The 24,775-nt window shown below is 41.2% G+C and overlaps 1 protein-coding gene across 14 annotated transcripts in view; it reads left to right on the forward strand.

The window, feature by feature from the left end:
* The window catches only part of huwe1 (HECT, UBA and WWE domain containing E3 ubiquitin protein ligase 1), a 37,128-nt gene that overhangs the window by 7,591 nt on the left and 4,762 nt on the right, over window positions 1-24,775 (forward strand). For 7 of the 14 annotated variants that reach the window (XM_024294071.2, XM_024294073.2, XM_024294072.2 and 4 more), the window contains 64 exons: window positions 72-140; window positions 225-302; window positions 1,182-1,232; window positions 1,311-1,479; window positions 1,571-1,671; window positions 1,788-1,938; window positions 2,021-2,148; window positions 2,225-2,365; window positions 2,449-2,554; window positions 3,309-3,416; window positions 3,506-3,607; window positions 3,704-3,784; window positions 3,910-4,016; window positions 4,134-4,311; window positions 4,388-4,479; window positions 4,556-4,776; window positions 4,917-4,974; window positions 5,261-5,437; window positions 5,546-5,791; window positions 5,936-6,069; window positions 6,147-6,247; window positions 6,336-6,518; window positions 6,615-6,831; window positions 6,905-7,027; window positions 8,520-8,757; window positions 9,456-9,803; window positions 9,903-10,025; window positions 10,121-10,216; window positions 10,337-10,606; window positions 10,860-11,012; window positions 11,111-11,238; window positions 11,346-11,427; window positions 11,826-12,002; window positions 12,087-12,638; window positions 12,767-12,962; window positions 13,141-13,308; window positions 13,394-13,542; window positions 13,625-13,691; window positions 13,822-14,045; window positions 14,141-14,352; window positions 14,482-14,664; window positions 15,413-15,585; window positions 15,657-15,796; window positions 15,923-15,998; window positions 16,210-16,308; window positions 16,450-16,577; window positions 16,652-16,811; window positions 16,968-17,196; window positions 17,309-17,487; window positions 17,570-17,659; window positions 17,930-18,090; window positions 18,230-18,269; window positions 19,654-20,022; window positions 20,178-20,388; window positions 20,587-20,711; window positions 20,786-21,006; window positions 21,119-21,510; window positions 21,694-22,336; window positions 22,433-23,135; window positions 23,231-23,319; window positions 23,446-23,602; window positions 23,712-23,844; window positions 23,945-24,147; window positions 24,245-24,474. In XM_024294071.2, coding sequence (XP_024149839.1) covers window positions 72-140; window positions 225-302; window positions 1,182-1,232; window positions 1,311-1,479; window positions 1,571-1,671; window positions 1,788-1,938; window positions 2,021-2,148; window positions 2,225-2,365; window positions 2,449-2,554; window positions 3,309-3,416; window positions 3,506-3,607; window positions 3,704-3,784; window positions 3,910-4,016; window positions 4,134-4,311; window positions 4,388-4,479; window positions 4,556-4,776; window positions 4,917-4,974; window positions 5,261-5,437; window positions 5,546-5,791; window positions 5,936-6,069; window positions 6,147-6,247; window positions 6,336-6,518; window positions 6,615-6,831; window positions 6,905-7,027; window positions 8,520-8,757; window positions 9,456-9,803; window positions 9,903-10,025; window positions 10,121-10,216; window positions 10,337-10,606; window positions 10,860-11,012; window positions 11,111-11,238; window positions 11,346-11,427; window positions 11,826-12,002; window positions 12,087-12,638; window positions 12,767-12,962; window positions 13,141-13,308; window positions 13,394-13,542; window positions 13,625-13,691; window positions 13,822-14,045; window positions 14,141-14,352; window positions 14,482-14,664; window positions 15,413-15,585; window positions 15,657-15,796; window positions 15,923-15,998; window positions 16,210-16,308; window positions 16,450-16,577; window positions 16,652-16,811; window positions 16,968-17,196; window positions 17,309-17,487; window positions 17,570-17,659; window positions 17,930-18,090; window positions 18,230-18,269; window positions 19,654-20,022; window positions 20,178-20,388; window positions 20,587-20,711; window positions 20,786-21,006; window positions 21,119-21,510; window positions 21,694-22,336; window positions 22,433-23,135; window positions 23,231-23,319; window positions 23,446-23,602; window positions 23,712-23,844; window positions 23,945-24,147; window positions 24,245-24,474 — 11,439 coding nt within the window. The remainder of the gene's footprint in view (window positions 1-71; window positions 141-224; window positions 303-1,181; window positions 1,233-1,310; window positions 1,480-1,570; window positions 1,672-1,787; window positions 1,939-2,020; window positions 2,149-2,224; window positions 2,366-2,448; window positions 2,555-3,308; window positions 3,417-3,505; window positions 3,608-3,703; window positions 3,785-3,909; window positions 4,017-4,133; window positions 4,312-4,387; window positions 4,480-4,555; window positions 4,777-4,916; window positions 4,975-5,260; window positions 5,438-5,545; window positions 5,792-5,935; window positions 6,070-6,146; window positions 6,248-6,335; window positions 6,519-6,614; window positions 6,832-6,904; window positions 7,028-8,519; window positions 8,758-9,455; window positions 9,804-9,902; window positions 10,026-10,120; window positions 10,217-10,336; window positions 10,607-10,859; window positions 11,013-11,110; window positions 11,239-11,345; window positions 11,428-11,825; window positions 12,003-12,086; window positions 12,639-12,766; window positions 12,963-13,140; window positions 13,309-13,393; window positions 13,543-13,624; window positions 13,692-13,821; window positions 14,046-14,140; window positions 14,353-14,481; window positions 14,665-15,412; window positions 15,586-15,656; window positions 15,797-15,922; window positions 15,999-16,209; window positions 16,309-16,449; window positions 16,578-16,651; window positions 16,812-16,967; window positions 17,197-17,308; window positions 17,488-17,569; window positions 17,660-17,929; window positions 18,091-18,229; window positions 18,270-19,653; window positions 20,023-20,177; window positions 20,389-20,586; window positions 20,712-20,785; window positions 21,007-21,118; window positions 21,511-21,693; window positions 22,337-22,432; window positions 23,136-23,230; window positions 23,320-23,445; window positions 23,603-23,711; window positions 23,845-23,944; window positions 24,148-24,244; window positions 24,475-24,775) is intronic. The other 7 variants (XM_024294086.2, XM_024294081.2, XM_024294085.2 and 4 more) reach the window with 7 other exon arrangements.

The following is a 24,775-nucleotide window of genomic DNA, read 5'->3' on the forward strand; positions in this document are numbered from 1 at the left end:
TTCATTTTGCAGAAAATCCTAATGTCAGGAAATAAAACTCATCATTTGTTCTGTTGTCTTCTGTTATGCAGAGCTGGGGAGGAAAAGAGAATGGCTTTGGTCTTGCTGAATGCTGCAGGGATCTGCCTTTGGCAGTAAGTGTGCGTGTGTAATATCTTTGATCAATTAGTCATTGTTACGATCGACTATATTATAAATATTTGTGTTTGCTTGTTCATGAGCAGAAGTATCCTCCCAGTGCCACCACGCTGCATTTTGAGTTCTATGCTGAACCAGCCTCAGAGGTTAAACTGGACAGAAAGGTAAAAGCCAAGATATTTAGTTCAAGTGCAACCTGCAGATTATCATGACAGGTTACTTGTCTTTTATGAAAATGTAGCCTATACTTAATTTTCCAAAATATCTAAATGTACACTATCAGTATGACTATAGTTTTCATTTTAGACTTGAAGATGTGAGCTTATTTAAAAGGTTCAGAACAGTTCAGCTAAGAAGACTTGCATTTAAAAAGATGACTCAGAACTTTATATTTGAAATATTTTAAGAATGTTAAATCATAGCTATCATTACATTTTATCTGTGTTATTGCATATTTGTATTATATATTTAATTTATGCCAAATTTAACTGACATTTTAATGTTTCAGGAGAAAATATGTGAACCCTTTGGAATGACTTGGGTTTTATTCATAAACTGGAATGAACAATTGTGTTAAATAAAAAACATTAAACAGATTTTGATGTGATTTAAGCAGGCAATGTTTTTTCTCCATCGTTGTGGATTAGATTGAGATAAAAAAAAAAACACGTCGTGTCCATTTCATATAGAAATTGAGAAACTCCTAAAGGGTTCACATTCTTTCTCTTGCAGCTGTATCCCTTAAACAGCAATCGGTTGCCTCTCATCATACTTAAATTTTTTATAATAAAAGAAGAGTTGGTACTACACAAGCTTAATTATAGTTTTTACACTTTAAAGTGTACCTGTGCTGGTTTTGAAGGAAAACTAAGAATGTGCATGTCAAAGAACGGGGTACTTTTACATTATCTTTAAGTTAATTTGTTTTAAAATATTGGTTAATAAATACTATTGCTTAATAATTTTTCAAAAATGCATTTATAAAAGTAAATATCTGCAAGTTAATATTTCAGTTTTTACAATTTCAATCCTGCATTTCACAGCAGTCAAGTAGTAACACACTACACTATATCCACATTGAGCAGCTTGACAAGGTACAGTAAAAATGTTCATTTAAAGGTCACTTAGCACTGTGGTTCATATTCTTATACAAGGATTTCTTTACTTTTAAGATTTCAGAAAGTCCATCTGAGATCATGGAGTCGCTGACGGCGATGTACAACATCCCCAAAGACAAGCAAACCCTACTGTTCACACACATTCGATTAGCTCATGGTTTTTCAAACCACAAGAAAAGACTTCAAGCTGTTCAGGCCCGTCTACATGCCATCTCTATCTTGGGTTAGTAGAACCTCCTTTTTATTCATTTTTTTAACAATCCCTGCAAGTGTTTTCCTAAAAATGTAAATCACTGGCCTTTCTTTCATTTTAGTTTATTCAAACGCACTCCAAGAGTCAGCCAACAGTATTCTGTATAATGGCTTGATAGAAGAACTGGTGGATGTTCTGCAGATAACAGATAAACAGCTTGTGGTAAGGATTATTTTTCTCTGTTTATTTTTTACTATCATTGAATAAATGGAAATCTTGCAGTGAAAGTAGCAATACCTACCCCCCAAAATGTAATTGTCACTCAATTTGTTTTTTAGGACATCAAGGCAGCATCTTTGCGCACTTTAACTTCGATTGTTCATCTTGAGAGGACGCCCAAACTTTCCAACATCATTGACTGCACTGGCACAGCATCCTATCATGGCTTCTTGCCTGTGTTGGTCCGCAACTGCATACAAGCAATGATTGGTGAGAATGTGTTTATTTATCTGAAAGTTTCGGGTAATATAATGTACTACAATGTCTAATATAATGTCTCATTGTTTTATAGATCCACTCATAGAACCCTACCCGCATCAGTTTGCCACAGCACTTTTCTCATTCCTTTACCACCTGGCAAGCTATGATGCTGGAGGCGAAGCTCTTGTCTCCTGTGGCATGATGGAAGCTCTGTTGAAAGTATGTCTCAGTATTTTCACTATCATCAGTCAGTGTCTTCTGAGAAATAATTGTATTTATTTATTTTACTTTGAAGGTGATCAAGTTTTTAGGTGATGAGCAAGATCAAATCACCTTTGTGACGAGAGCAGTGCGGGTTGTGGATCTGATAACAAACCTCGACATGGCTGCCTTTCAATCCCACAGCGGCCTTTCAATTTTCATCTGCAGGCTCGAGGTGAGTTAAAACATGCTTTCCTGACACTGCTTCTGAAAGCCTCTTGCTTAACAAATTATCTGTCATTCATATTTCTTATTTAGCATGAAGTGGACCTATCACGGAAAGAGTGCCCTTTTGTTATCAAGCCAAAGATCCAAAGGCCCAGCGCAGCAGTTGAGTCAGAGGACATGGACACAGACATGGACAGTAAGTTCAATTAAAAAAAAAAATTAAAACTCTTATTTTTATACATAAAAAGCTCTTAATCAATGTTATTTTTGTTCAGAATAAAGTTTTAAATGCACACAGAATTCGCACCTAATATGTCAATAGAATGTCCACCTTGTATTAATTTACAGAAGTGCAGTTCTACCTCAGATGAGTTTTCTGAAAGGACTATCCTTTGAGAAAACAAAAATCCATTTCAAGATAAAAATACGTTTGGAAAGAACCATCAGAAATAATTTGGATTCATGAGTTTCAGTTTTTTTTTTTCATCACACTGATCCAAGTTAATTGGCCATTAACTAGTAGAATTTAGCACTTATATTACTTGTATTATCTGCCTCATTGCTAAATCAACAAAAGTAAATCAAAGAACATCAAAGAAAGCAACAATGATCTTTACATAAAATTAAGGGTAGCCAACATTTTAAATAAACATACACACATAAATACATACACATTTACATGAACAGTTATCTACACAAACCCTCATTTAATCATATTTACCCACGCAAGACATTTCATAGCACTTAAATATATCTATAATCTCTGTACATTTTATTTTGAAATCAATGTATGATATATACTGATGATTAAATTGCTTTTAATGTCCTTTTATTGATACTTATCAAATCTAATGTCTCTTCAACACTTGGTTTGTTTGTTTTTCCTAACAACAAGGTTGTAAAGTTTGCTTTGATTGCTGTCGATTTGTAAACAAAATTGATGCTCTCAGTGTCAGAGGTTGCCATGGAGAGCAGCCCAGGACCATCCGTTTCCTCAAGTTCCAGACCAGAATCAGACTACCGAGCACAGAGCAGCTCCGCAAATGCACCTCGAGCAGGTACCCACATGTGAACCCACAAAAAAACAAACTCTGTGCTCTGTTTCACAACATACCTTTGTTTCATTTGTATAAATCTGGCTCTTCAGGTATACAGTGCATCCCCCAGAGAGCAGCTCTGTTGAAATCAATGCTAAATTTTTTAAAGAAAGCCATTCAGGACCCTGCCTTTTCTGATGGCATTCGCCATGGTGAGTTTTTTAACTGCAAAAATGAAAGGTTAACACTTTTTTCCATTTATTTAAATATCTGCTTTTTTCCCTTTTGCATATTTTTTGTATTCCAAGTTATGGATGGATCCTTGCCTACCTCACTTAAACACATCATCAGTAATGCAGAGTATTATGGCCCTTCACTGTTTCTACTGGGTGAGTTCAGTCGCACTTTAACTAAAAAAATGTTTCAATTCTTGGAACTTAATTCTATTGTTGCATTTTTTTGCTTTTTGTTGTGGTCATTTATTTTCTCTAAACTGTTTTTTTTTGTCTTTTAGCTACGGAGGTGGTGACAGTTTTTGTGTTCCAGGAGCCATCCTTGCTCTCCTCTTTGCAGGATAATGGTCTCACAGATGTCATGTTACATGCTCTCCTCATAAAAGATGTGAGTAGCTTGTTTGTAATTATGCTCAACGTTTTATTGTCAAGACAAATGACTTTCCACAGCAGTTTGACACTGAGCTTTAAACTTGATGGAATTGAACAGAATTCTGCTCTTCAGGTTCCTGCCACCCGTGAGGTGCTGGGTTCTCTTCCCAATGTGTTCAGTGCCCTGTGCCTGAATGCAAGAGGCCTGCACTCCTTTGTTCAGTGCCAGCCCTTTGAGCGCCTCTTTAAAGTGCTTTTGTCCCCTGACTATCTGCCTGCCATGCGACGGCGCCGTAGCTCTGACCCTTTGGGTGAGTTTATCTCTTTGGACAGATTAAATATTCTAATTTATGGCACTTTTGATTCAATAGCTCTTTTTTTCCTTAGGGGACACTGCATCCAATTTAGGCAGTGCTGTGGATGAGCTCATGAGGCACCAGCCTACTTTGAAGACAGATGCTACTACTGCCATTATAAAGGTAATGTTTTTTTTATTTTTTTATTTACAGTTTCACCACATTTACTCTTTGCATTAAAATCCAACTATCGTTGCAGCTTTTGGAGGAAATCTGCAACTTGGGCAGAGCTCCTGAGTACATCTGCCAGAAGCCGTCCATCCAGAAGGCAGACGGCACCGTGGCCGTTCCACCAGCACGTTCCAGTCACGCAGCCGAGGAAGCTTCAAGTGAAGACGAAGAGGAAGAGGAGGCCCTCCACACATTCAGCCAGCAGCAGGGAGAACCAGAGAGCAACAGACAGTCAGTGCCACTTGAACTGTATGATGCTAAGTACACTGTACAACAGAACAACTTTTTTTCTCTTTTTAAAAATAAATACCCGTTAATGTAATTTAGATCAGTAAACATGACTTTTAGTTCTTTTATTTAGCATGTTAGTAAAGTTTATGTTTTTGCAGGGTGGTTGGCACTGAAGAGCGGATCCCCATTCCTTTGATGGATTACATTCTGAACGTGGTGAGTAATAAGTCTTTAAAATTAATAGCGTTTATATTACCACAATATTATGTTGTGATTGCGCAATTATTCGACCTGGAAGACTTGAGTTTACATTATCATTTGTGGACTGTAGATGCTTCTTTTTTATATTAAATGATCTGCATAACATTGAAAATCATTTTTAAAAGGGTCGAGTTATTTTTTCTTCTGTATTAAAGTGTTTTGTAAATTGCATACATCTTTAGTCAGATGAGTAGCAGAGTGTTGTTTTGGTTGATTACATTGCTGTTCCTGTGTTTCACAGATGAAGTTTGTAGAATCCATCCTAAGCAACAACACCACCGATGATCATTGTCAGGAGTTTGTCAACCAGAAGGGACTGCTTCCTTTGGTCTCTATATTGGGGCTGCCCAACTTGCCCATAGACTTCCCCACTTCAGCAGCCTGTCAAGCTGTCGCTGGTGTTTGCAAGTCCATCTTGGTGGGAATAAAGACTCACTTCTGCAATATCTGACTTTTTTTTCTTTTTGAGAGTGCTACCCTTTAATAACGGTGTCATTTTTTTCCACTCCTAAATTCTTCCACGTAGACACTTTCACATGAGCCTAAGGTACTCCAGGAGGGCCTGTGTCAGTTGGACAGCATTTTGACATCTCTAGAGCCTCTTCATCGACCAATTGAGATGCCTGGTGGCTCTGTGCTTCTAAGAGAACTGGCGAGTGCAGGCCATGTCACGGATGCCACACTATCAGCCCGGGCTACACCTCTTCTGCACGCTCTAACTGCAGCTCATGCCTACATCCTCATGTTTGTTCACACATGCAGAGTCGGACAGGTACATATACTTTTTTTTTTGTTGTTTTTAATCATGATTATGTATATGAGATCTAGTCTTTGTACACATGCTGTATTCATTTCTTATTCATCTTAGTTATGTTGAATACACCCAGAAGGTATGACTGTTTTGTTTTTGTTCCAGAGTGAGATCAGAGCCATCTCGGTAAACCAGTGGGGCTCCCAGCTGGGTCTGAGTGTTCTTAACAAGCTTAGTCAGCTCTACTGCTCACTTGTGTGGGAGAGCACAGTTTTGTTGTCTCTTTGCACTCCCAACAGGTTGGTCTTAAATTTTCTCACCTTCGCTTGAACTGTACATTTGTCAGTACTCTGAATAATGTTTTTTATTTTAACAGTCTGCCTCCAGGATGTGAATTTGGTCAGGCTGACATGCAGAAACTTGTCCCCAAAGAGGAGAGGCCATCTGGCACAACAGCTTCTGGTTCTAGGAGAACTGGTAAGGACGACAGTTTTCTTAAACTTCAACTGTGTTTTTAATGAGGCGCATTTTTCAATTGTGGTTTGTTTCATTGGCTTGGACTTAGCAGAAACAGACTCTGTGTCTCTGGATTCATCTGGCGGTGGTCTGTTGGAAGGCATGGGTCTTGATGGAGACAGCTTGGCTCCCATGGAAACGGATGAACCCTCAGCTTCTGACCCGAAGACAAAGTCCAAGCTTACTCCAGCAATGGCTACTCGCATCAAGCAAATCAAGCCTCTACTCTCTGGTGAGTTTGAATTCAATTTTATTAATTTTCAGTTTTTACATTTTTCTTGTTTTTTTATTTTTTAAACTTAATATTTACTTTTTTTTTACTTTGCAGCTTCATCTAGATTGGGTAGAGCTCTGGCAGAACTCTTTGGTCTACTAGTGAAGTTGTGCGTAGGCTCCCCAGTCCGCCAGCGTCGCTCCCACCATGCCACTAGTACAGGCACCACCCCTACACCTGCTGCCCGGGCCACTGCTTCTGCCCTCACCAAGCTGCTCACAAAAGGTCTGAGCTGGCAGCCTCCACCTTACACTCCCACACCTCGCTTCAGGTAAGAAACATTTACTTCTTCCTGTTTGCTTATGATATTATAAAGTACTAAATGTTAATTTTTTTTCTGGCAGGCTGACCTTTTTCATCTGCTCAGTGGGCTTCACTTCTCCAATGCTCTTTGATGAGCGGAAGTACCCCTACCACCTCATGCTGCAGAAGTTCTTCTGCTCTGGAGGACACGATGCCTTATTTGAGTAAGCTTTCGGAGTTTAAGTTGATAGAACAGTCTTTCTGTGCCACTTCTATACCTATTTAGTCCCACTACACGGTTCTGTATGAATTGAACCATCACATTGTTGTTACATTCTGAATCATCTCATTAAGACAGTCACAGAGCTGGAGAGGGAAAGAGAAAAATGGAGAGCTTCTTTCTGAGGAGGTTTAGTTTGGAATAATTGGTTGTGGTTCATTTTAAAATAGACATAACTTCATACTGTAAACATTTAGCTTAAAAGCTGCTTGGCTTCTCTGCTAACATTAATTATTCAGACTGGGTCTGGCTTTTTTAATGACAGAAAACAAGACTGTTTTATTTAATGTTCTCAGAAATGGTGAAAAAGATTTATTTTTGTCATCCCAGCTTTTCTGTTTATACTAACCCATTACTTCAACATTAGTCTGTTAGTAAATGCTTTCATGCTCTATTTACTGTGGCTCAAAAATGTCCAAAGTTCATATAAAATTGGAATAATAATTTAAACTTAGTATTTGAGAGATTATCTGACACCAGGTTACACCTACCATCAAAAAAACTAATGGAAAAACAATTTGATCTCAGTATCTGGCAGCATTTTTGTTTTAAGAAGAAATATTTTATTTGGGGCGCAGGTAGAACTTGCGAGTGAATTTAATGTAATCACAAGTTCTATGTCAGTGGAAAAGGGGAACTGATGGTAAAAAGAACAAGAACACATTTTATCTTCTGCCTTTGACTGATCTAGTATAACTTTCAAATATATCCTTCATCTCCCACTTTATTCATTTTTGTGGTCAGGGTGATCTACCTGCTAAATCTTATTGAAACTTTAGAATAGTGCCATCATATCAGTGCGGGAAAGCACTACCACATTATTATAGACAATTATTTTTGCGTTGGTTGTATAAAATAATCAACATATCTTCTTTGGCATTATTCATTAAAAAGAGATTATTTAAAGTAATGAAAACAAGCCACACAACAAGAAAGAAAACTTGATCCTGCTAGTCTTGTGTGTTTAACATTAAGTGTTTTAAGGGCATTTTCGTGGTAAAAGGAAAAGGTTGGCACAAACTGTTTTGAGGTCTAAAATGGACAAATTGTCAGAGAAAAACATTCCTGATTAGTCTCAATATTCTTGGGATTAAAAAAAACTGGAAAAAAATTGCATTTTTGGGTACCAATGAATGGCTAAAAGAAAAACCTGTTTTGCTACTCAATAATTTTAGCTAGTTTAGTTCACACGATAACATGAGAACAGACTAGTTCTTTTTCTGCCTTCTAGTTTTGATACCTATATTAAAGACAGAACAGTTTGTCATTGCAGTATCAGCACAATTAATGTGCATGTTTTAAAGAATCTTTTATTTAGTTGCTTTAAATCAGTACAACAAACTGTCATTGTTGTGACAGCGGTCTCCTCAGATTTCCAGATTGTTTAGAAATATAAGGATTCTATGTCTTTTATTGATTCTGCTTCTCTTGTGTAGAACATTCAAGTGGGCTCTGTCCATGGGTGGAAAAGTACCCGTAACTGAGGGTCTGGAGCATGTTGATCTCCCAGATGGGACTGGGGAGTTCCTGGACGCCTGGTTGATGCTTGTGGAGAAGATGGTTAATCCAAGCACTGTGCTGGACTCTCCCCACTCCCTGCCTGCTAAAATGCCAGGGATCACTCCCACCACGCCCCAGTTCAGTGCTCTTCGCTTCCTGATAGTCACCCAAAAGGTATGCATTTAAAACACAAGTAGACTTAATTATTCTTGCGATCGGAAATTATATAAATTAATATTGCACTAAGAAGAGGTATTTTTCTCATCATAATACCACTAATCTCATGTGTTTTGGACTTGGACGGCTGTGAGAACATTTTTTAGGGCTTTTTCCTGCAATGAAAAAATGGCTAAAAGCCAACAATTCTCTTCTTAATGTGGTGTAAGAGTTGGGTGGGATTCTCCATAAAAGTCAGGCTAACATTGATTTATTGCCCTCCTCTTCAATTGCTAAAATTCAATAGTTTGCTACAGAGTTCCCTCTAATAACAAGTTTGATTCGTTTCTTTCTGTCCATCTGTATCGTCTTCTTCCTTCAACACATTAAAGAAATACAGCAGACACAGTGTCAGTGAAGGTCCAAAATATCCTGCATACACCAAATGACCTCATTCTCTTTAGCTAATTGCAAGGATTTCAAATTGAATGTGTTAAATTAACCATGTCGACATTTTGACAAGAATGTTTTATTTTAGTAAGTAGAAATGTAAAAAATAATGAGTTCTATCTGAATATATTTGCAGTTCAGAACGTAAAGTCTTTAGTTTGCACTTTTGGAGTCTCGTCTTTGTGTGCTATTTGAAAAATCAGCACGAAATACGGTTTAAAAGAGATATCTGGCATTCTATTACAACAATTTCTCCCTTATTTTAGGCTGCATTCGACTGCATCCGCAGCCTCTGGAATAGAAAACCACTGAAGGTGTATGGAGGCAGGATGGCTGAATCCATGCTGGCCATCCTATGTCACATACTGAGAGGGGAGCCCGTTATCCAGGAGCGCCTGGCCAAAGAGAGAGAAGGGACGGTGCGGCCCGATGATGAAGCGCCCCCTGCTGCCTCTTTGGCAACTACTGGCATCCCAGGAGGCTCGTCAACAAGTGGAGAGGCACCAGCGACGACTGGAACCAACTCTGGAGGGCCGACTGCAGGTTCCACTGAGGATTCCACTAATGCGACTCCTCGTCGTGACCCTCAGGTCAACCAAACTCAGCTCACACAGGTATGAGGGAAAAGTGTATTAACTCTTTCTTTCTCACAGTCCTTGATGCTTACAATTTTTTTTTTAATAATGTCCTATCTGACTTTTGTATTGTTGTAGCTGATGGACATGGGTTTCTCACGAGAACATGCAATGGAAGCTCTACTGAACACAAGCACAATGGAGCAGGCCACAGAGTACTTACTCACACATCCACCTCCTCTTCTTGGTGGAACTGTGAGGGTAAATATCTTCCTTAACATACAGATGAAATATATGTTTGTCGTTTCCCCCCAGTCAGAATGATGAAACTCATTATATTTCCACATTCCATCAAGGACTTGACCATGTCAGAGGAGGACCAGATGATGAGGGCAATCGCCATGTCACTCGGGCAAGAAGTCAACATGGAGCAGCGCTCGGATTCTCCTGAGGTTACTTCTTTTTACTGTTGAAATTTCATTTTAAATTAGTGTGATATACTTATCTTAGGAAACGTGCTACTTAACTATTTTACTAAGCAGCTGTTGAGATCAGATATGTATCTGCTTCAGGAAGCAGCACGTCGTCGTGAGGAAGAGGACAGAAGAGCCAGGGAGCGGGCAGAAGAGGAGGAGGCGCGATGTTTGGAGCGCTTCATGGAGGCTGAGCCTCTGGATCCTCAGGAGTTGCACGCTTTCACTGATTCCATGCTTCCTGGCTGCTTCCATCTGCTGGATGAGCTCCCTGACACAGTCTACAGACTTTGTGACCTGTTGATGACAGCTATTAAGAGAAGTGGTCCAGAATACAGAGACCTAATTCTGGGCCAGGTTGTCCACCAGGTCAGTGGATAAATGCACTTTTTGTAAAATTAAATATTTATTCAAAAGGTTGTGAACAATTCTAAAGTTCTTTTTTTTCACTTTGATATGAATTGTTGTCTTTGCTTTAGTTGAGCAACTAGAGTTCAAAAAATCTGTAGCACTGAAGCGATGCACATTTTTTGCAAAGAATAAGCAAAACATTTAAAATTTAAGACTTTTCTGACAAAAAGCCCCTAACCCTGTTTCAAAATTGTTTAATTTGTGTGTTTAGGTATGGGAGGCAGCAGATGTGCTGATCAAAGCAGCTGAACCACTAACCACCAGCGACACAAAGACTGTATCTGAGTGGGCAAGACAGATGGCAACTTTGCCACAGGCCTCAAAGTTAGCAACGCGAATCCTCCTCCTCACGCTGCTCTTTGAGGTACTACAGGATTTAGCCACACAGTTGTCATTAATAATCACATGATTTTTGGCAGAGGTTATGCATCTGCTGCAATTTCTTTCTGTTCCGTTCTATAGGAATTAAAATTATTGGGTGCCAGAGTGGTCGAGAGCAGTGGGATTCTTGATCTGCTGATAAAGCTCCTTGAGGTTGTTCAGCCTTGTCTGCAAGCAGCTAAAGAACACAAAGACATTCAGACGCCAAAGTGAGTTTCTCCAACTCAAAAACACCGGAACCATAATGTTTTTATTGAACACTATAATTACTTTTCTCTTGTATCTCAACTTTCATTCATTCAAAATTTTCTTAAAGGTGGATCACACCTGTTCTGTTGATCATTGACTTCTATGAGAAGATGGCGGTTTCTTCAAAACGAAGAGAACAAATGAACAAGGTATGGTATAAAATCACAACCATAGTAAAAGATAAAAAAAAAACAGATCTATCCCTCTCTCCCAGTTGATGGATGGCACAAATATTTTTTCTCTTCTTGTTAATGATCATATCAAAACTTTTAACAGCTTAAACTCACCTTCTCCAATCATCTATGTTTTTCATAAAAACTACTCACAATAAAGTATAAAAAACAGTTGAAAGTACAGTTCTCAATCTAAATAATGTAGAACCATTGATGCTGTTTTACCAGCTGTTTTTGTTATCAGATAATGTTCTTCAATACCTTGATTTGCCAAAACTTTTACTTTTCAAATGCAGTTTTTGCAATATTTATTTACCTTATAAGGCATTTACTAGATGCTTTCTTCTTTTTAAACGGCTTCTTTTTTTTTTTAGTATCTGCAGCCGAATGGAAACAACTGGCGTTGGTTTGATGATCGCTCAGGCCGCTGGTGCAGTTACAGTGCCTCCAACAACAGCACCATTGACTCAGCATGGAGGGCTGGGGAAAGCAGCGTCCGTTTTACAGCTGGACGTCGGAGATACACTGTGTTGTTTAACACTATGGTGCAGGTATGTAGATCCATTCCCTCTGCTTCCAGAGGCTGATGTTTTTTATTATCTATTTGGCTTTTCAACACAATTTTTGTTTTGCAGGTGAATGAAGAGACTGGGAACAGAAGGCCTGTGATGTTGACGGTCCAGAGAGTTCCTCGAATCAGCAAACCTCCAAAGACTAGCAATGTTCCTGATGCTGAGAGATCCGAGGGAGACAAGAGTAAAGTGGCAGAAACACAGACAGATCTGGACTCTGGAGCAACAGTGGAGATAAAGTCTGCTAAGGAGGATTCAAGCCAGCAGGAGAAGACCACGTCTGGCCCCTCATCCACAGTGGAGTCTGTCTGGTCTCAGGGAACTGACATTGTAGTGAAAGGCTTGACTGATGACATGATCACTGTTCTTATTCGGGCCTGCGTCAGCATGATCAGTGTTCCAGTGGACCCCGATACCCTTCATGCCACACTTCGTCTCTGTTTACGTCTTACTCGCAATCATCACTACGCAATGATGTTTGCTGAGCTGAAGAGCACTCGAATGATTCTTGGGCTAACGCAAAGCTCCGGTTTCAATGGATTTACCCCACTTGTTACTCTGCTGTTCAGACACATCATTGAAGATCCAGCTACACTACGCCACACCATGGAGAAGGTTATTTTTGTGCTTCTCTGTCTTTCTAAGATAAAAAAACACCTCAGTTAAGACTCAAAAAATATATTACTGATGAGTACTGATGAGAAAATAAATGTTTATCCTAAGTTTGTCTAATGTTTCCAAAGGTGGTGAGGTCAGCTGTGACCAGTGGGGCAGGTAGCACCACCTCTGGAGTCGTGTCCGGCAGTCTCGGTTCCAGAGAAATCAACTATATTCTTCGTGTGTTGGGGCCTGCAGCCTGTCGAAACCCTGAGTGCTTTATTGAAACAGCCAGCAACTGTATCCGCATTGCACTGCCTGCACCACGTGGAGCCGGAACAAGTGAGTGCTGCAATGATCCCAGTATATAAAGTCACCTTAAATGGACAGCTACATGCAAATAGTGCTTAAAAAAGTCTTCTGTTTGACTTAAAGCAACTAAGTTTCTTGACCCTGAGATGTATTATTTTATTTTTACGACATTCATGCAGTCATTATTAAACTTATTTTGTTTTTACAGCTTCTGATGATGAGTTTGAGAACCTACGGATTAAGGGACCCAACGCTGTGCAGCTGGTGAAGACGACTCCTCTGAAACTGTCTCCCTTACCATCCATTCCTGACACCATCAAAGAGGTCATATATGACATGCTCAATGCCTTGGCTGCTTACCACGCTCCTGAAGAACGTAGGACATTTTCACAAGATCCTACCACTTGGTCCTAACAGATTAAGGCTCTGTCAGTTATGTTTTCTTTGTGTCTTTGTTGCAGCTGAGCGTACAGAAGAACGTGCTTCAGCCGTACCTGGTGGTCAGGATTTGTGCCAGATCTTGCAGGACGTCGGTGACGATGTCTATCAGCAGTACCGGCTCACTCGACAGGGAAGCGACTTTGATTCTCAGTCGGCATTTCATATTAATGTGAGTGAAATGTGTAATTTAAATAAGTTCTAAAACCTTGAAAACATTTGTTAGTAATTGGGCTTCATGTGTTTCTTTTAAGGCTCAAGTCTTTGCTGCTGATGGAGCTGTAGCTGAATCTTCCCAGTCAAGCATGCCACAGGGAGAAGGTGGGGTTAATTGTTTATTGTAATAAATAAATTATAAGATTAGTTTATTATTCAGCAAACAAAAAATTATCTTTTGTAGTAGAAAGTCATGCAAAACGAGTTTAAACTATTTCTGTTTGGCTCATATCAGCGTCTACACCAGAAGAGATGCGGGAAGAAAAGAAGGAACAGGAAGGAGACAAAAGTACTAGCTCAGATGAGAGTAAAGCAGCTAAAGTAAAGGCGAGCAAGCCTTTAATGCCAGTTTCTACCATCCTGAGACTCCTGGCTGAGCTGGTGCGCTCCTATGTGGGTATCGCCACGCTAATTACCTCCTACTGCTACACCGCCGGACAGTCTGAGCTCATTAAAGAGGTGCGTAGTTGAAGATAATCTTGTTACTTTAATGAATTTTTCAATTTTAATGTGCCATAATTCTTTACTTTTTGGGTCTTTTTAACTTTGAACAGGATTGCAGTGTTCTGGCTTTTGTGCTCGACCACCTGCTGCCACACACTCAGAACTCAGAGGACAAGGACACTCCGGCTTTGGCACGTCTTTTCCTAGCCAGCCTGGCAGCTGCCGGCACAAGCACTGATGCCCAGGTTGCTCTGGTGAATGAAGTAAAAGCTGCCCTTAGTCGTGCCCTGGCAATGCCAGAAGGTCCTGAAAAGCATGCCAGGTAACAACAGAAACAGAAGTTGTTCTCGTGTATTGTGTAGCATCATTGCGTTTAGTATTGATAGTCAATAACTCACATTGACTAGTTGGGGTTTCCTCTCATTCTTGGCTTGCCACATTGCTTTTACAGGCTTCAGGCAGTGATGTGCATCATCAGCACCATCATGGAGTCGTGTCCCTCTACATCCAGCTTCTACAGCACAGCAACGGCCAAGACGCAACATAACGGCATGAACAACATCATAAGACTCTTTCTGAAGAAGGGGTTGGTCAATGACTTGGCTCGTGTGCCTCACAGCTTGGATTTGTCTAGGTAAGCAGTTGTGCTTTAAGAATTAATGGGAACAAATCTGTGAAAATCTGTAGAGATATGAGGGAACATTTTTCTGAAGTATTGGCTCAACTTGTACTTAGTTTGTGTATATATTTTGAATGAGAATTCTGTTCAAATATATTACATCAATTCTCTATTCCTCCCTATTGGTTTGTCTTTCACTGTCATGGGTGAGCTTTGTCAAAATTTCTGATATTTTTTTCTGAATCTGTTGTTCTTATTTTAAACAAGACAGCAAAAATGCTCAATAGTCAAAGCCCAAATTTTAGGAAGTTACTTTGATTTTAATTTAAAGGCAAACTTATTGGTCTAAGACCCTTTTGTCACAATATTTCTGTTTTTCTACTGTCCAACTCAGTTTTCAATTATGTTAAGAAGGAAAAATAGATTGTCTTATCCACGAGAAATTATGTTAGTAGGTTTCACCAGGTTTTATATTTTGGTAAAATAACCTCAGAAACATACGAAAACATTTCATAAGATATTTGGTGCAGCAATGTAAAGCAATTCCAAGCATAAAAAGAAAATACACTAGGAATGAAGACTGGTATTACTTATACTTTCCTTCTTTACCAATGGCTTTTTTTAGCTTATTTTAACACTACAAACTACATGTAGCTTAAATCAATACCATTATTCCCTAAAATGGTCCTATCTAGTTGACATGATGATTCAGATAACCATTGGGTCTGCTTAATAATTCCATGTTAACTTTCTTTTTCTCTAGTCCCAACATGGCCAACACGGTGAATGCTGCTCTGAAGCCTCTGGAGACTCTGTCACGCATTGTTAACCAGCCCAGCAGTCTGTTTGGTGGCAAAGGAGGCTCCAGTAAGAGCAAGACGGAACATGACACTGTGGGCACTGCCAGGGACAGCAGTAGCAACACACAGGACCAAGGTTTTTTAAAAGATGGAATGCATTAGCACTTTGCAATGTGATAGGTGTTAAATGTTGAATATTTATCCCAGGAGAGTCTGGTGAGACGGAGCCAGTGGACGGCAGCCACAGGGTTCAGGGAACAGACGGTGACTTAATGGATGGAGAAGCAGAAGGAGACACGGTGGTTATTGCTGGTCAACCAGAAGTTCTGAGCACACAAGCTATGCAGGCATGAGATTAATGCATCACTCATTAAATATTCAGCCATAGCTCCTCATCACTGATTTCTGTATTTTTCCAAAAAATCTAAAATTAGGCTTTAAGAGTGTATGCATGACTCTTGCTATTCTTGCAGGTTGAGAATGAGTTGGTGGACCTTATTGATGAGTTGTTGGAGAGAGATCCTAACACTGTCAACAGTACAATCATTGGTGAGTTCATAAAACATTCAAAGAAAATAATTTTTCATACATTGTAAGCTGTGCATTTGTTTTCCCGATGCAATAGAAACTATGTTACGTGAATATAAATATATTAGTAAACCTTCAATTATTTATGCTTAATGTCGGTGTGGTCTATGCTTGTATTGCAAACTGCTTACAGCTCAAAGCATGCGCCCTGTTTGTTTGGTCTGTGATACAGTAGGAACTAGCGGAGAAGATGAGTCACAAGAAGACGTGTTGATGGATGAGGCCCCTTCCAATATCAGCCAAACGTCAACGCTGCAGGCTAACCGCGAAGGTACATCATCAAACACGGCTTATGAAGTTATAGTTTCTGCAGCTTTCTAAATCTAATCAAACAGAAATCTACTTCAGAAAGAATACATGAAAAGAGACTCCAACAAGGATTTTTCTTTTGTTTTCTTTACATTTTTATCAGACTCTATGAACATTCTGGAACCTGAGGATGAAGAGCACACACAAGAAGAGGACTCCAGTGGCAGTAATGATGATGAAGACAGCCAGGATGAAGAGGAAGAGGAGGAAGAAGAGGAGGAGGAAGATCAAGTATGAATAATGCATTTAAAGATGTTAAAAAACGACTTCTACTGTTGACTCATTTCTCCTTGTGGTCTCTAAAGGACGATGAAGAAGGAGACGAGGATGATGACGATGAAGGATCTGAGATGGAGCTGGATGAAGACTTCCCTGACATAAACACTGCCCCGCACATCCGCTTTGAAAGATTTGACAGGGATGATGATCTAATTATAGAGTTTGACAACATGTTTTCCAACAACTGTAAGCACAATCACTTAAGTCAACTTTTACCTTTGTGAAAAAATCTAGTTTATATAGATATTTCACTCTACTTAATAATTGCAATATACATTTTAGAAAACTTGTTTTTGATCATTCACATTTTTTTCTTCTAACCTCTGCATTGTTTTCTGTCAGCTGACATCCCTCCATCTCCAGGCAACATTCCGAGTTCACACCCACTGATGGTGCGCCACGCTGACCACAGTTCCCTGACTTTAGGAGTAGCTGGCACCAGCAGTCGTTTGGCACAGGGTTTGGGACGCAGCCAACGAACTTTGCGTCAACTCACTGCAAACAGTGGACACACGATTCATGTCCACTACCCACACAACCGCCAGCCCAACCCCCCTCTTATATTGCAAAGGTGAAGCTGCTGCACACTTTGGTGCTGTGTTAAAAAGCATGTATTTTGGAGCACCCGACTCAGCCTTTGTGTTTTCTGTATGAATAACAATCCGATATTTGCTTGTTTTCAGACTGTTGGGCCCCAGTGCTGCTGCAGACATTTTACAGCTGTCCAGCTCCCTCCCACTGCAGTCCCGCGGCCGCGCCCGACTGTTGGTGGGAAACGAAGATGTGCATATCATTGCCCGTTCAGATGACGAGCTGCTTGATGACTTCTTTCATGAACAAAGCAGCTCGGGGGGCCAAGCAGGCATGTTTACAATTATCATTTGGCAATGGATTCTGTTATAATTTACTGTTTAAGATGTCGAATGTTGTTGATTTCTTTAAAGGAACCCTTTCCAGCATTCCCACTGCCTTAACGAGATGGACAGATGAGTGCAAAGTGCTTGATGCTGAAAGTATGCACGACTGTGTCGCAGGTATTTACAGTCCACTATGAACTGTTTTTCTTTGACTTGAATTCTGAGCATTTGCAAGTAATTTTATTTTTCCCAATTAGTTATTGTAATGGAAAAGTACTGAAATTCTGTAGTGGAATTACCTGTAAACACATCTGTATTTAATAGCTTTTTAGTTCTGCTAATGTGCTTTACACAACCCTGAAGCCCACACTTTTAAAAGTATTTGTTATAGCTCTGAATCATATTAATGAATCAAATACCGAAAAATAAAAATCGGTCTGCCTTCAGTTGTGAAGGTGCCCATCCTGCAACACCTGGAAAGTCTCAGAGATGAAGAGCTGGAAGAGCGCAGAGAGAAGAGGAGAAGGCAGCTGGCTGAGGAAGAGGAGTCCAAACAGAACGAGAGAAGGGCCTCTGGAGCAGAGCAGGCCAGAGAGCAAACTCTGCAGGTTGGAAAACAACTCTTTTCTCATGAAGAATTGTGAAACATATAGCCTTTCTAATTCATTACAAGACGGTGCAACAAGGACTGGTTTATTATGATTTGGGATTATTTACAGTAATGCAACAATTGTTTTGTGTCTGTAGAGTTCTGGACTGGGAGCAGTGAACTGTGAGAACACTGCAGGTACTGATATTTTAGTTTCTTTTTAAATCTTCAAACTCTTCGACCAGTTTTGCATTCAACAGCTCGGAGAAGGCGATCCAGAGTCAAGCAGCCAGCTTGCTGTGCGTGCTGTGGGATGAGGTAGTAGTTTGTATAGTTTTAGGATCACACCAGATCTGGGAGATAACTATACAGTCTACTGTCTTTCCTATAGCAACGCCATACCAGCTCCATGACCAGCTTGATTTGTTATAGAGAAGCTGTAAATGTTTGAGGTTTATCTGAACTGACTGCCCTTTTACATTTATACATTGAAAGAAATGCTTAATATTTCTGACCTAATGTTGCTTTATTCTCCTCCTCAAGGGAAATCATTGTTGCATGAATATTTTATTTTATAAAATAAGTTTTAGCCAAGATTTAATATTCAGAAAAATGTTATTTATTATGCATTTCTGAAGGAGGTTGTTTTTTCCTAGATCAGAAGGGCCTCGTTAAAAACAATGTTCCTCTTGGTGATAATGTTCCTGTGCAGTTTGCTCAGTACATTATTTATTTAGAAGAAAAAAAAACCTTCCTTTTAATAATTTTTTCCCCTTTTTTCCCTTCTACAAAAATAGCCAATGAGGCATTAATGTAATATTCAGTTTTTATACTAAATGAGCATTTTTTCAATGGTAGTCATATCTATATAGTAGTTTTTGACTGTTTGCAACCAACATCAGGGTGCAGACTGGATTGTATCTTTGTTTAGATACGGGACTCGACATCTGTTCATTTTTAGGAATTTAATACTTCCCCAGAATGTTTGAAAACACAACTCTCAGCTTTACACGGCATGTGCAAACTGTTAGGTAAAAAGTGAAACTGGACTATTTCCTCCTGTTAATATTTAATGGAGCCATCAGTGTTGGTTCCCTATAAGCTTCAAGCTGCTTTATGTGCTGATATTACCATGTGAGAAAGGTTTTATGAATATGTGGCTTATTTAGATCTGATTTGATCTGTGATTCCTCTAAATTAAGTACATTTTCAGCCTTTTTATTGATCCCTAACCATCTCATAAAGTATTATTTTGTATTACAGCCTTTTTAATACAGCTTGTTAAACTTTAACTTTTCAAAAGGTGGATTTTTCCTTTAAATGGTCACTTGAAAGTGTGTTTGCTTCAGGTGCCTGTTCTGTGGTGAGGTAGTAAGTTGTGTTGTTGTTGGGGATCAGGTATGTGCACCCCGCTCAGGAGATAACTATACAACTTACTGCCTTCCTCAGTAGAGGTCTAAAGCGTCTGTCAGAAAATAAATTGCCTCTCCTTTGTCATTTTGTCAAACCATTTGTATTTTGTTTAAAAATCTAAAAGACCTTCATGTTTTATTGTTAACTTACTTCTCCCTGGATGTTACAGACCATGATCAGGCTCAGGGTGGTACGATGTCATGTCTGGACCCTCCCAGAGTCTCTGAGGGCTTCCTTACCGCTCCCCCATCTGGAGAGGTCACTCCTACCACACCTGCTCCACACGAACAGGCCTTAGTCTCTTTGGAAACTGCTATTAGTCAACAGGTCCACCAGCCAATAGCTGATCTGCTGCTGGCAGAGTCGCATGCCGGTTCTCTGGCTGCTCTGTCAGGGGCTGGCCTGCCGTCATTGTCTGCAGCCGAGAGGGCAAATGGTGAAGCAGAAGCATCTCAAATGGAAATGTCCCCAGCACCCACAACCGGTGAGAGAGTCGGAGGAGGTGGCAGTGGAGGAGCGTTGGATGAAGGCAGGGAAGGTAGACTTAAGTTTAAAAAAAAACTTTTAAAAATATCAGCCAGCTAACAAGTCCCTGCATTTAAAGTGTTGGAAATAATACAAGTCAAAGCTGGAATGTATTATATTTTACATTTTTTAAGATGTAGTAATCTATCACTTCTTTTTTCTTTTCAGCCTCTTTAAGTCCAGACATTGTAGAAAACTCAGAGCCTACTGTGGTTGGCGTGTCACAACTTGAAGGCTCCCCTATGGATACCAGCAGCCCTGCCTCTGCTACTCAGGAAGAATCTGCTCCCAATCCTCCACAGACCACCCAGCTCTCTCAGGAGTTGTCTGGCAGTAGAGAAAGTGGGCTGACAGACAGGCAGACCGATGCAGAAACGGGGTGAGCATGTCCATGAACTTGAAAGTGTCATATTTGGAAAAATGCTATCTGTGTACTCTTGTCATTGTTGATTTGTTTAGTTGATTGGTTACATCAACCTTTTGTTATTTAATTGCTGAAACAAAAATTGAAAAGTGGTTGTTCAAACAACTCAAGTCTAGTTAGCAAATAAACATTTTATTTTGTCTATTTTATTAGATCAACTTCTGTGTCATCCCCTGGGGAAACAATGCCAAGAAGTGATAGTGCTGAAAGTCAGTCCCAAGTCATTCAGGAAGAGCCCCTCCCATCCACCAGCAATGACGAGGAGGATCCTCTTGCAGGTACGTTTGCTTACACTTTTACCATTTGTGTCGTAAAAAAATACTTAAATAACATTTGTACTTTTTCTTGATAGGCATAAATCTGCCAGAGGGTGTAGATCCCTCCTTCCTAGCAGCTCTTCCTGAGGACATCCGTAGAGAAGTCTTGCAAAATCAACTGGGCATCAGGCCACCTTCCCGTCCTCCAGTAGCGACAAGTCTACCCACCACTACAGCACCTGTGCTAGGAGGACCAGGGGTCACCGAGGTCAGCCCTGAGTTCCTGGCAGCCTTACCCCCTGCTATTCAGGAGGAGGTAAGAAATATGACATTACTGTACTCAGTTGCAAATTATCTGTTTTATAAAACAAGCAAAAAAAAATGTCAATCGTGATTCTTTTTAGTAACAGTGCCATGAAATGTCTTAGGTTCTTGCCCAGCAACGAGCTGAGCAGCAGCGAAGGGAACTGGCCCAACAGCCTACACAAGGAGACACCCCGTTAGATCCAGTCACCTTCATCCAGACGCTGCCGTCAGAGCTTCGCCGGAGTGTTCTCGAAGACATGGAAGACAGCGTCCTGGCCGTCATGCCCCCGGACATCGCAGCAGAAGCTGCTGCGTTACGTAGAGAGCAGGAGGCCCGTCAGAGACAGCTGATGCACGATCGGTTCTTCAGTCACAGCTCATCTTCAGCACTCTCGGCCATCTTGCGCTCACCAGCTTTTACCAGCCGTTTGGGGAGCAATCGGGGGGTTCAGTACACTCGACTGGCTGTCCAGCGAGGAGGGACGTTTCAGATGGGCGGAGGAACAAACCACAGGTAAAAACTTTGAGGGCTGCTTTTGTTTAGCTTTTCTGTGTAGATGTGAGGTATTTCCATTTGTAAATGATAGTTATGTTGCAAAAAATCTTAAATTGTCTGCAGAACCTCTGACATCTATGAACGTAATAGTTAAAGATGAATAATGTGTTTTTTTTTTTTGTTTTTTTTTTTTCTCATTAGGCCAACCAGTTCAAGTGTGGATTCTTTGTTGCGCCTGCGAGGACGTTTGCTGCTCGACCATGAAGCCTTGTCCTGTCTCCTGGTTTTGTTGTTTGTGGACGAACCGAAGCTCAACACCAGCCGTCTCCACCGCGTGCTCAGGAACCTCTGCTACCATTCTCAGACTCGTGGGTGGGTCATCCGCAGCCTGTTGTCTATCCTCCAGCGCAGCAGTGAGAGTGAAGTCTGCGTAGAGACGTCACGTCTTGAGGACTCTCGTGGCAAAAGGAGCGCTCAGGCAGGCTGTGGAGGGAAAGGCTCAACCACTTCTTCCCTCTCCTCGTCTGCCTCTTCTTCCTTAGAGCTTTTGAACAGGGTTGAGTCCCGTAGCTCCAGCCAGCTCTCCTGGCTCTCCGTCTCCATGGATGCAGCCTTGGGCTGCCGAACAAACATTTTCCAGATTCAGCGAGTGTCGGGCAGAAAGCATGCTGATCGGCATTCAGCCGGCAGCTCTGCAGGATCTGGAACACTGGGAGGAGGAGTGTCGGCTACCGCATCAGGTGTTGCATGTACAGGTGGAGGAGGATCTACAGTTCATATTCACCCACAAGCTGCTCCAGTGGTCTGTCGACATGTATTGGACACTCTTATCCAACTAGCAAAGGTCAGTGCTCTTAAACTGGTAAAGTTCATCTCCTGTTTTATTTGCTGTGAAAAACAAGAACAGAAAATTTACTTTATTTTTCTTTTCTGACTGCAGGTTTTCCCTAGCCACTTCACCCAGCAGCGCTGCAAGGATTTGTTGTCTTCATCCTCGGATATTGATTCCCGCCTTTGTTCCGGCTCCTCTGTGGGAGGAGCTGGCACTGGAAGCTCAAGACTTGGGTCTCAGGCCAATCCCAACGCCTCAACCACCCCGAACTCTCTGCTATCTTCTGCTGTGACTCCTCAGTCTTTAGGCATTTCCACAGATTTTTGGGACCTGCTGGTAAAGCTCGACAACATGAATGTCAGCCGCAAGGGCAAAGCATCAATGAAGACGTTACCCCTGGGGGGCAGTGCAGAGGCCGAGGGAGCACAGTTTAGTCTGGAGACGTCGCCACTTGGCCAGCTGATGAACATGTTGTCTCATCCTGTGATCCGACGGAGCTCCTTGCTCACCGAGAAGCTCCTGCGTCTGCTGTCCCTCATATCCATCGCCCTGCCTGACAACAAAGCCACTGAGGTACCTGCCGGACACCCGACTCCACAGGCGGTCAACTCCAACGCGGCAAACTCAGGAGCCACAGCTGCAGCACAGGGCACAGCACCGCTGGCCTCTGTACAGCCTGCAGTGACTGTCCCAGTGGCTTCTGCAGGAGCTGCAGCCCAGAGCACATCCTCAGGAACAAGCGTACCATCTTTCCAGACTCCCTCTACTACTACAATCTTTATACCTACACCGACTGGAACAGCTTCTGCAGGTACAGTGGAATGCCTCGGGTTCATTTGAACATACCATACCAAGTTTTATCAGAAAATAATGTTTTTGTGTTTGTGTGGTGGGTTGTTAAAACAGGAAAGCAAAGGGGTACTACTGGAAATGCAGAACTTGACAAGATGGCTTCCACGGGTTTAACAGAGAAGCAGCTTCAGCTGTCAGTGGAGGTATGTTGAATGTGATCACAGGGAAGCTGTTGTTATTCGAAAAGAGAATATTTTTGCTTCCCTCAGACAACGAGCTGGTAGTGTTGGTTTTTACATTCTTTTTTTTTCTTCTAACTTCTCTCAAAGGTCTTGACATCTCACTCGTGTTCAGAAGAAGGTCTGGAGGATGCTGCTAACATCCTGCTGCAGCTCTCTAGAGGAGACAGTCCCACTAGAGACACAGTACTCAGATTACTACTGAGTGGAGCCAGACACCTCGGATACACTCTTTGCAAACAGATTGGTACTTTTTTGAAATTTGAACTCATTCTTTTTGGTTGTGCCTGTGTATTTTTATTGATTATTTTTTGCTTAAAAGCTCATTTTCTCAACATATTTTAAACATTTTTCAGGCACATTATTGGCTGAACTTAGAGAGTACAACTTGGAGCAGCAGAGACGGGCACATGCTGACTCACATTCCCCAGATGCACCCCCTGATGATTCGTCCATATCGGCCAAATTGAAGGGCAAGATGACCAGCAGGTTAGTTAGTGATCTTCTGGAGTGCAGACAGTTCACACATGTAAACCCTAAAAACTCTTGCATCATTTTTTAACTTGTCTGCATTTGTGTCGTTCGACAGATTTGATGGGTCAGAGAGTGTCGTGATTGTAGCCGCACAAAAGCGCACGCTTGGAGGCCGTGAATTGCAGCTCCCCTGTATGAGCTCACTGACATCAAAGACTTCAACGCAGAAGTTTTTCCTGCGAGTTTTGCAGGTTATCATCCAGCTACGCGAGGACACCAGACGTGCCAACAAAAAGGCCAAGCAGACTGGGCGATTAGGTAAAAAAAAAAAAAGCTACAGTAGTTTTAATTTGAGCGAACAGTATTTTTTGTGGCATCACATTTCTCATGACTTTCTCCCTCTGTCCAAAACCAGGCTCTACCAGTTTGGGCTCTGCCAGCAGCATCCAGGCAGCAGTGCGTCAGCTTGAAGCAGAGGCCGATGCCATCATCCAGATGGTGAGAGAGGGCCAACGTGCCCGCCGGCTCCAGCAGGCACCCTCATCTAGCGTCTCTTCTGCCGCCGTGGCTGCCGGATCCTCTGTGGCTGCCCCCCATGCTCCCACTGGTGCTGCTACCCCTGCTGGCACGGCTGCTGCTACTACGGTTAGCATGGCTACACTGACGGCAGCTCCACTCTCACATCATCGTTTACTCTGTTGCATAAACCTTATAACTCTAGATAAAGATAGTGTTCACTTGCTGGCAAAAATCAGCTGCAATGTCAAATTTGACTCATTTCTAATTTGAAGTTTGACGTTTTTTTTAGAACTTTTCTTATCCGGTGTGCTGTCATTCCCTTGTTTGCTAACTCAACTCTTGCTCTGTGATAGGATCTTTGTAGCCATGAGGAACTTTTACTACCATAACAAAGACAAATGTCCTAATAAATCATTAAATTTTAAAA

This window comes from Oryzias melastigma, linkage group LG7, assembly GCF_002922805.2.
Source record: "Oryzias melastigma strain HK-1 linkage group LG7, ASM292280v2, whole genome shotgun sequence".
Lineage (NCBI taxonomy): Eukaryota > Metazoa > Chordata > Actinopteri > Beloniformes > Adrianichthyidae > Oryzias > Oryzias melastigma.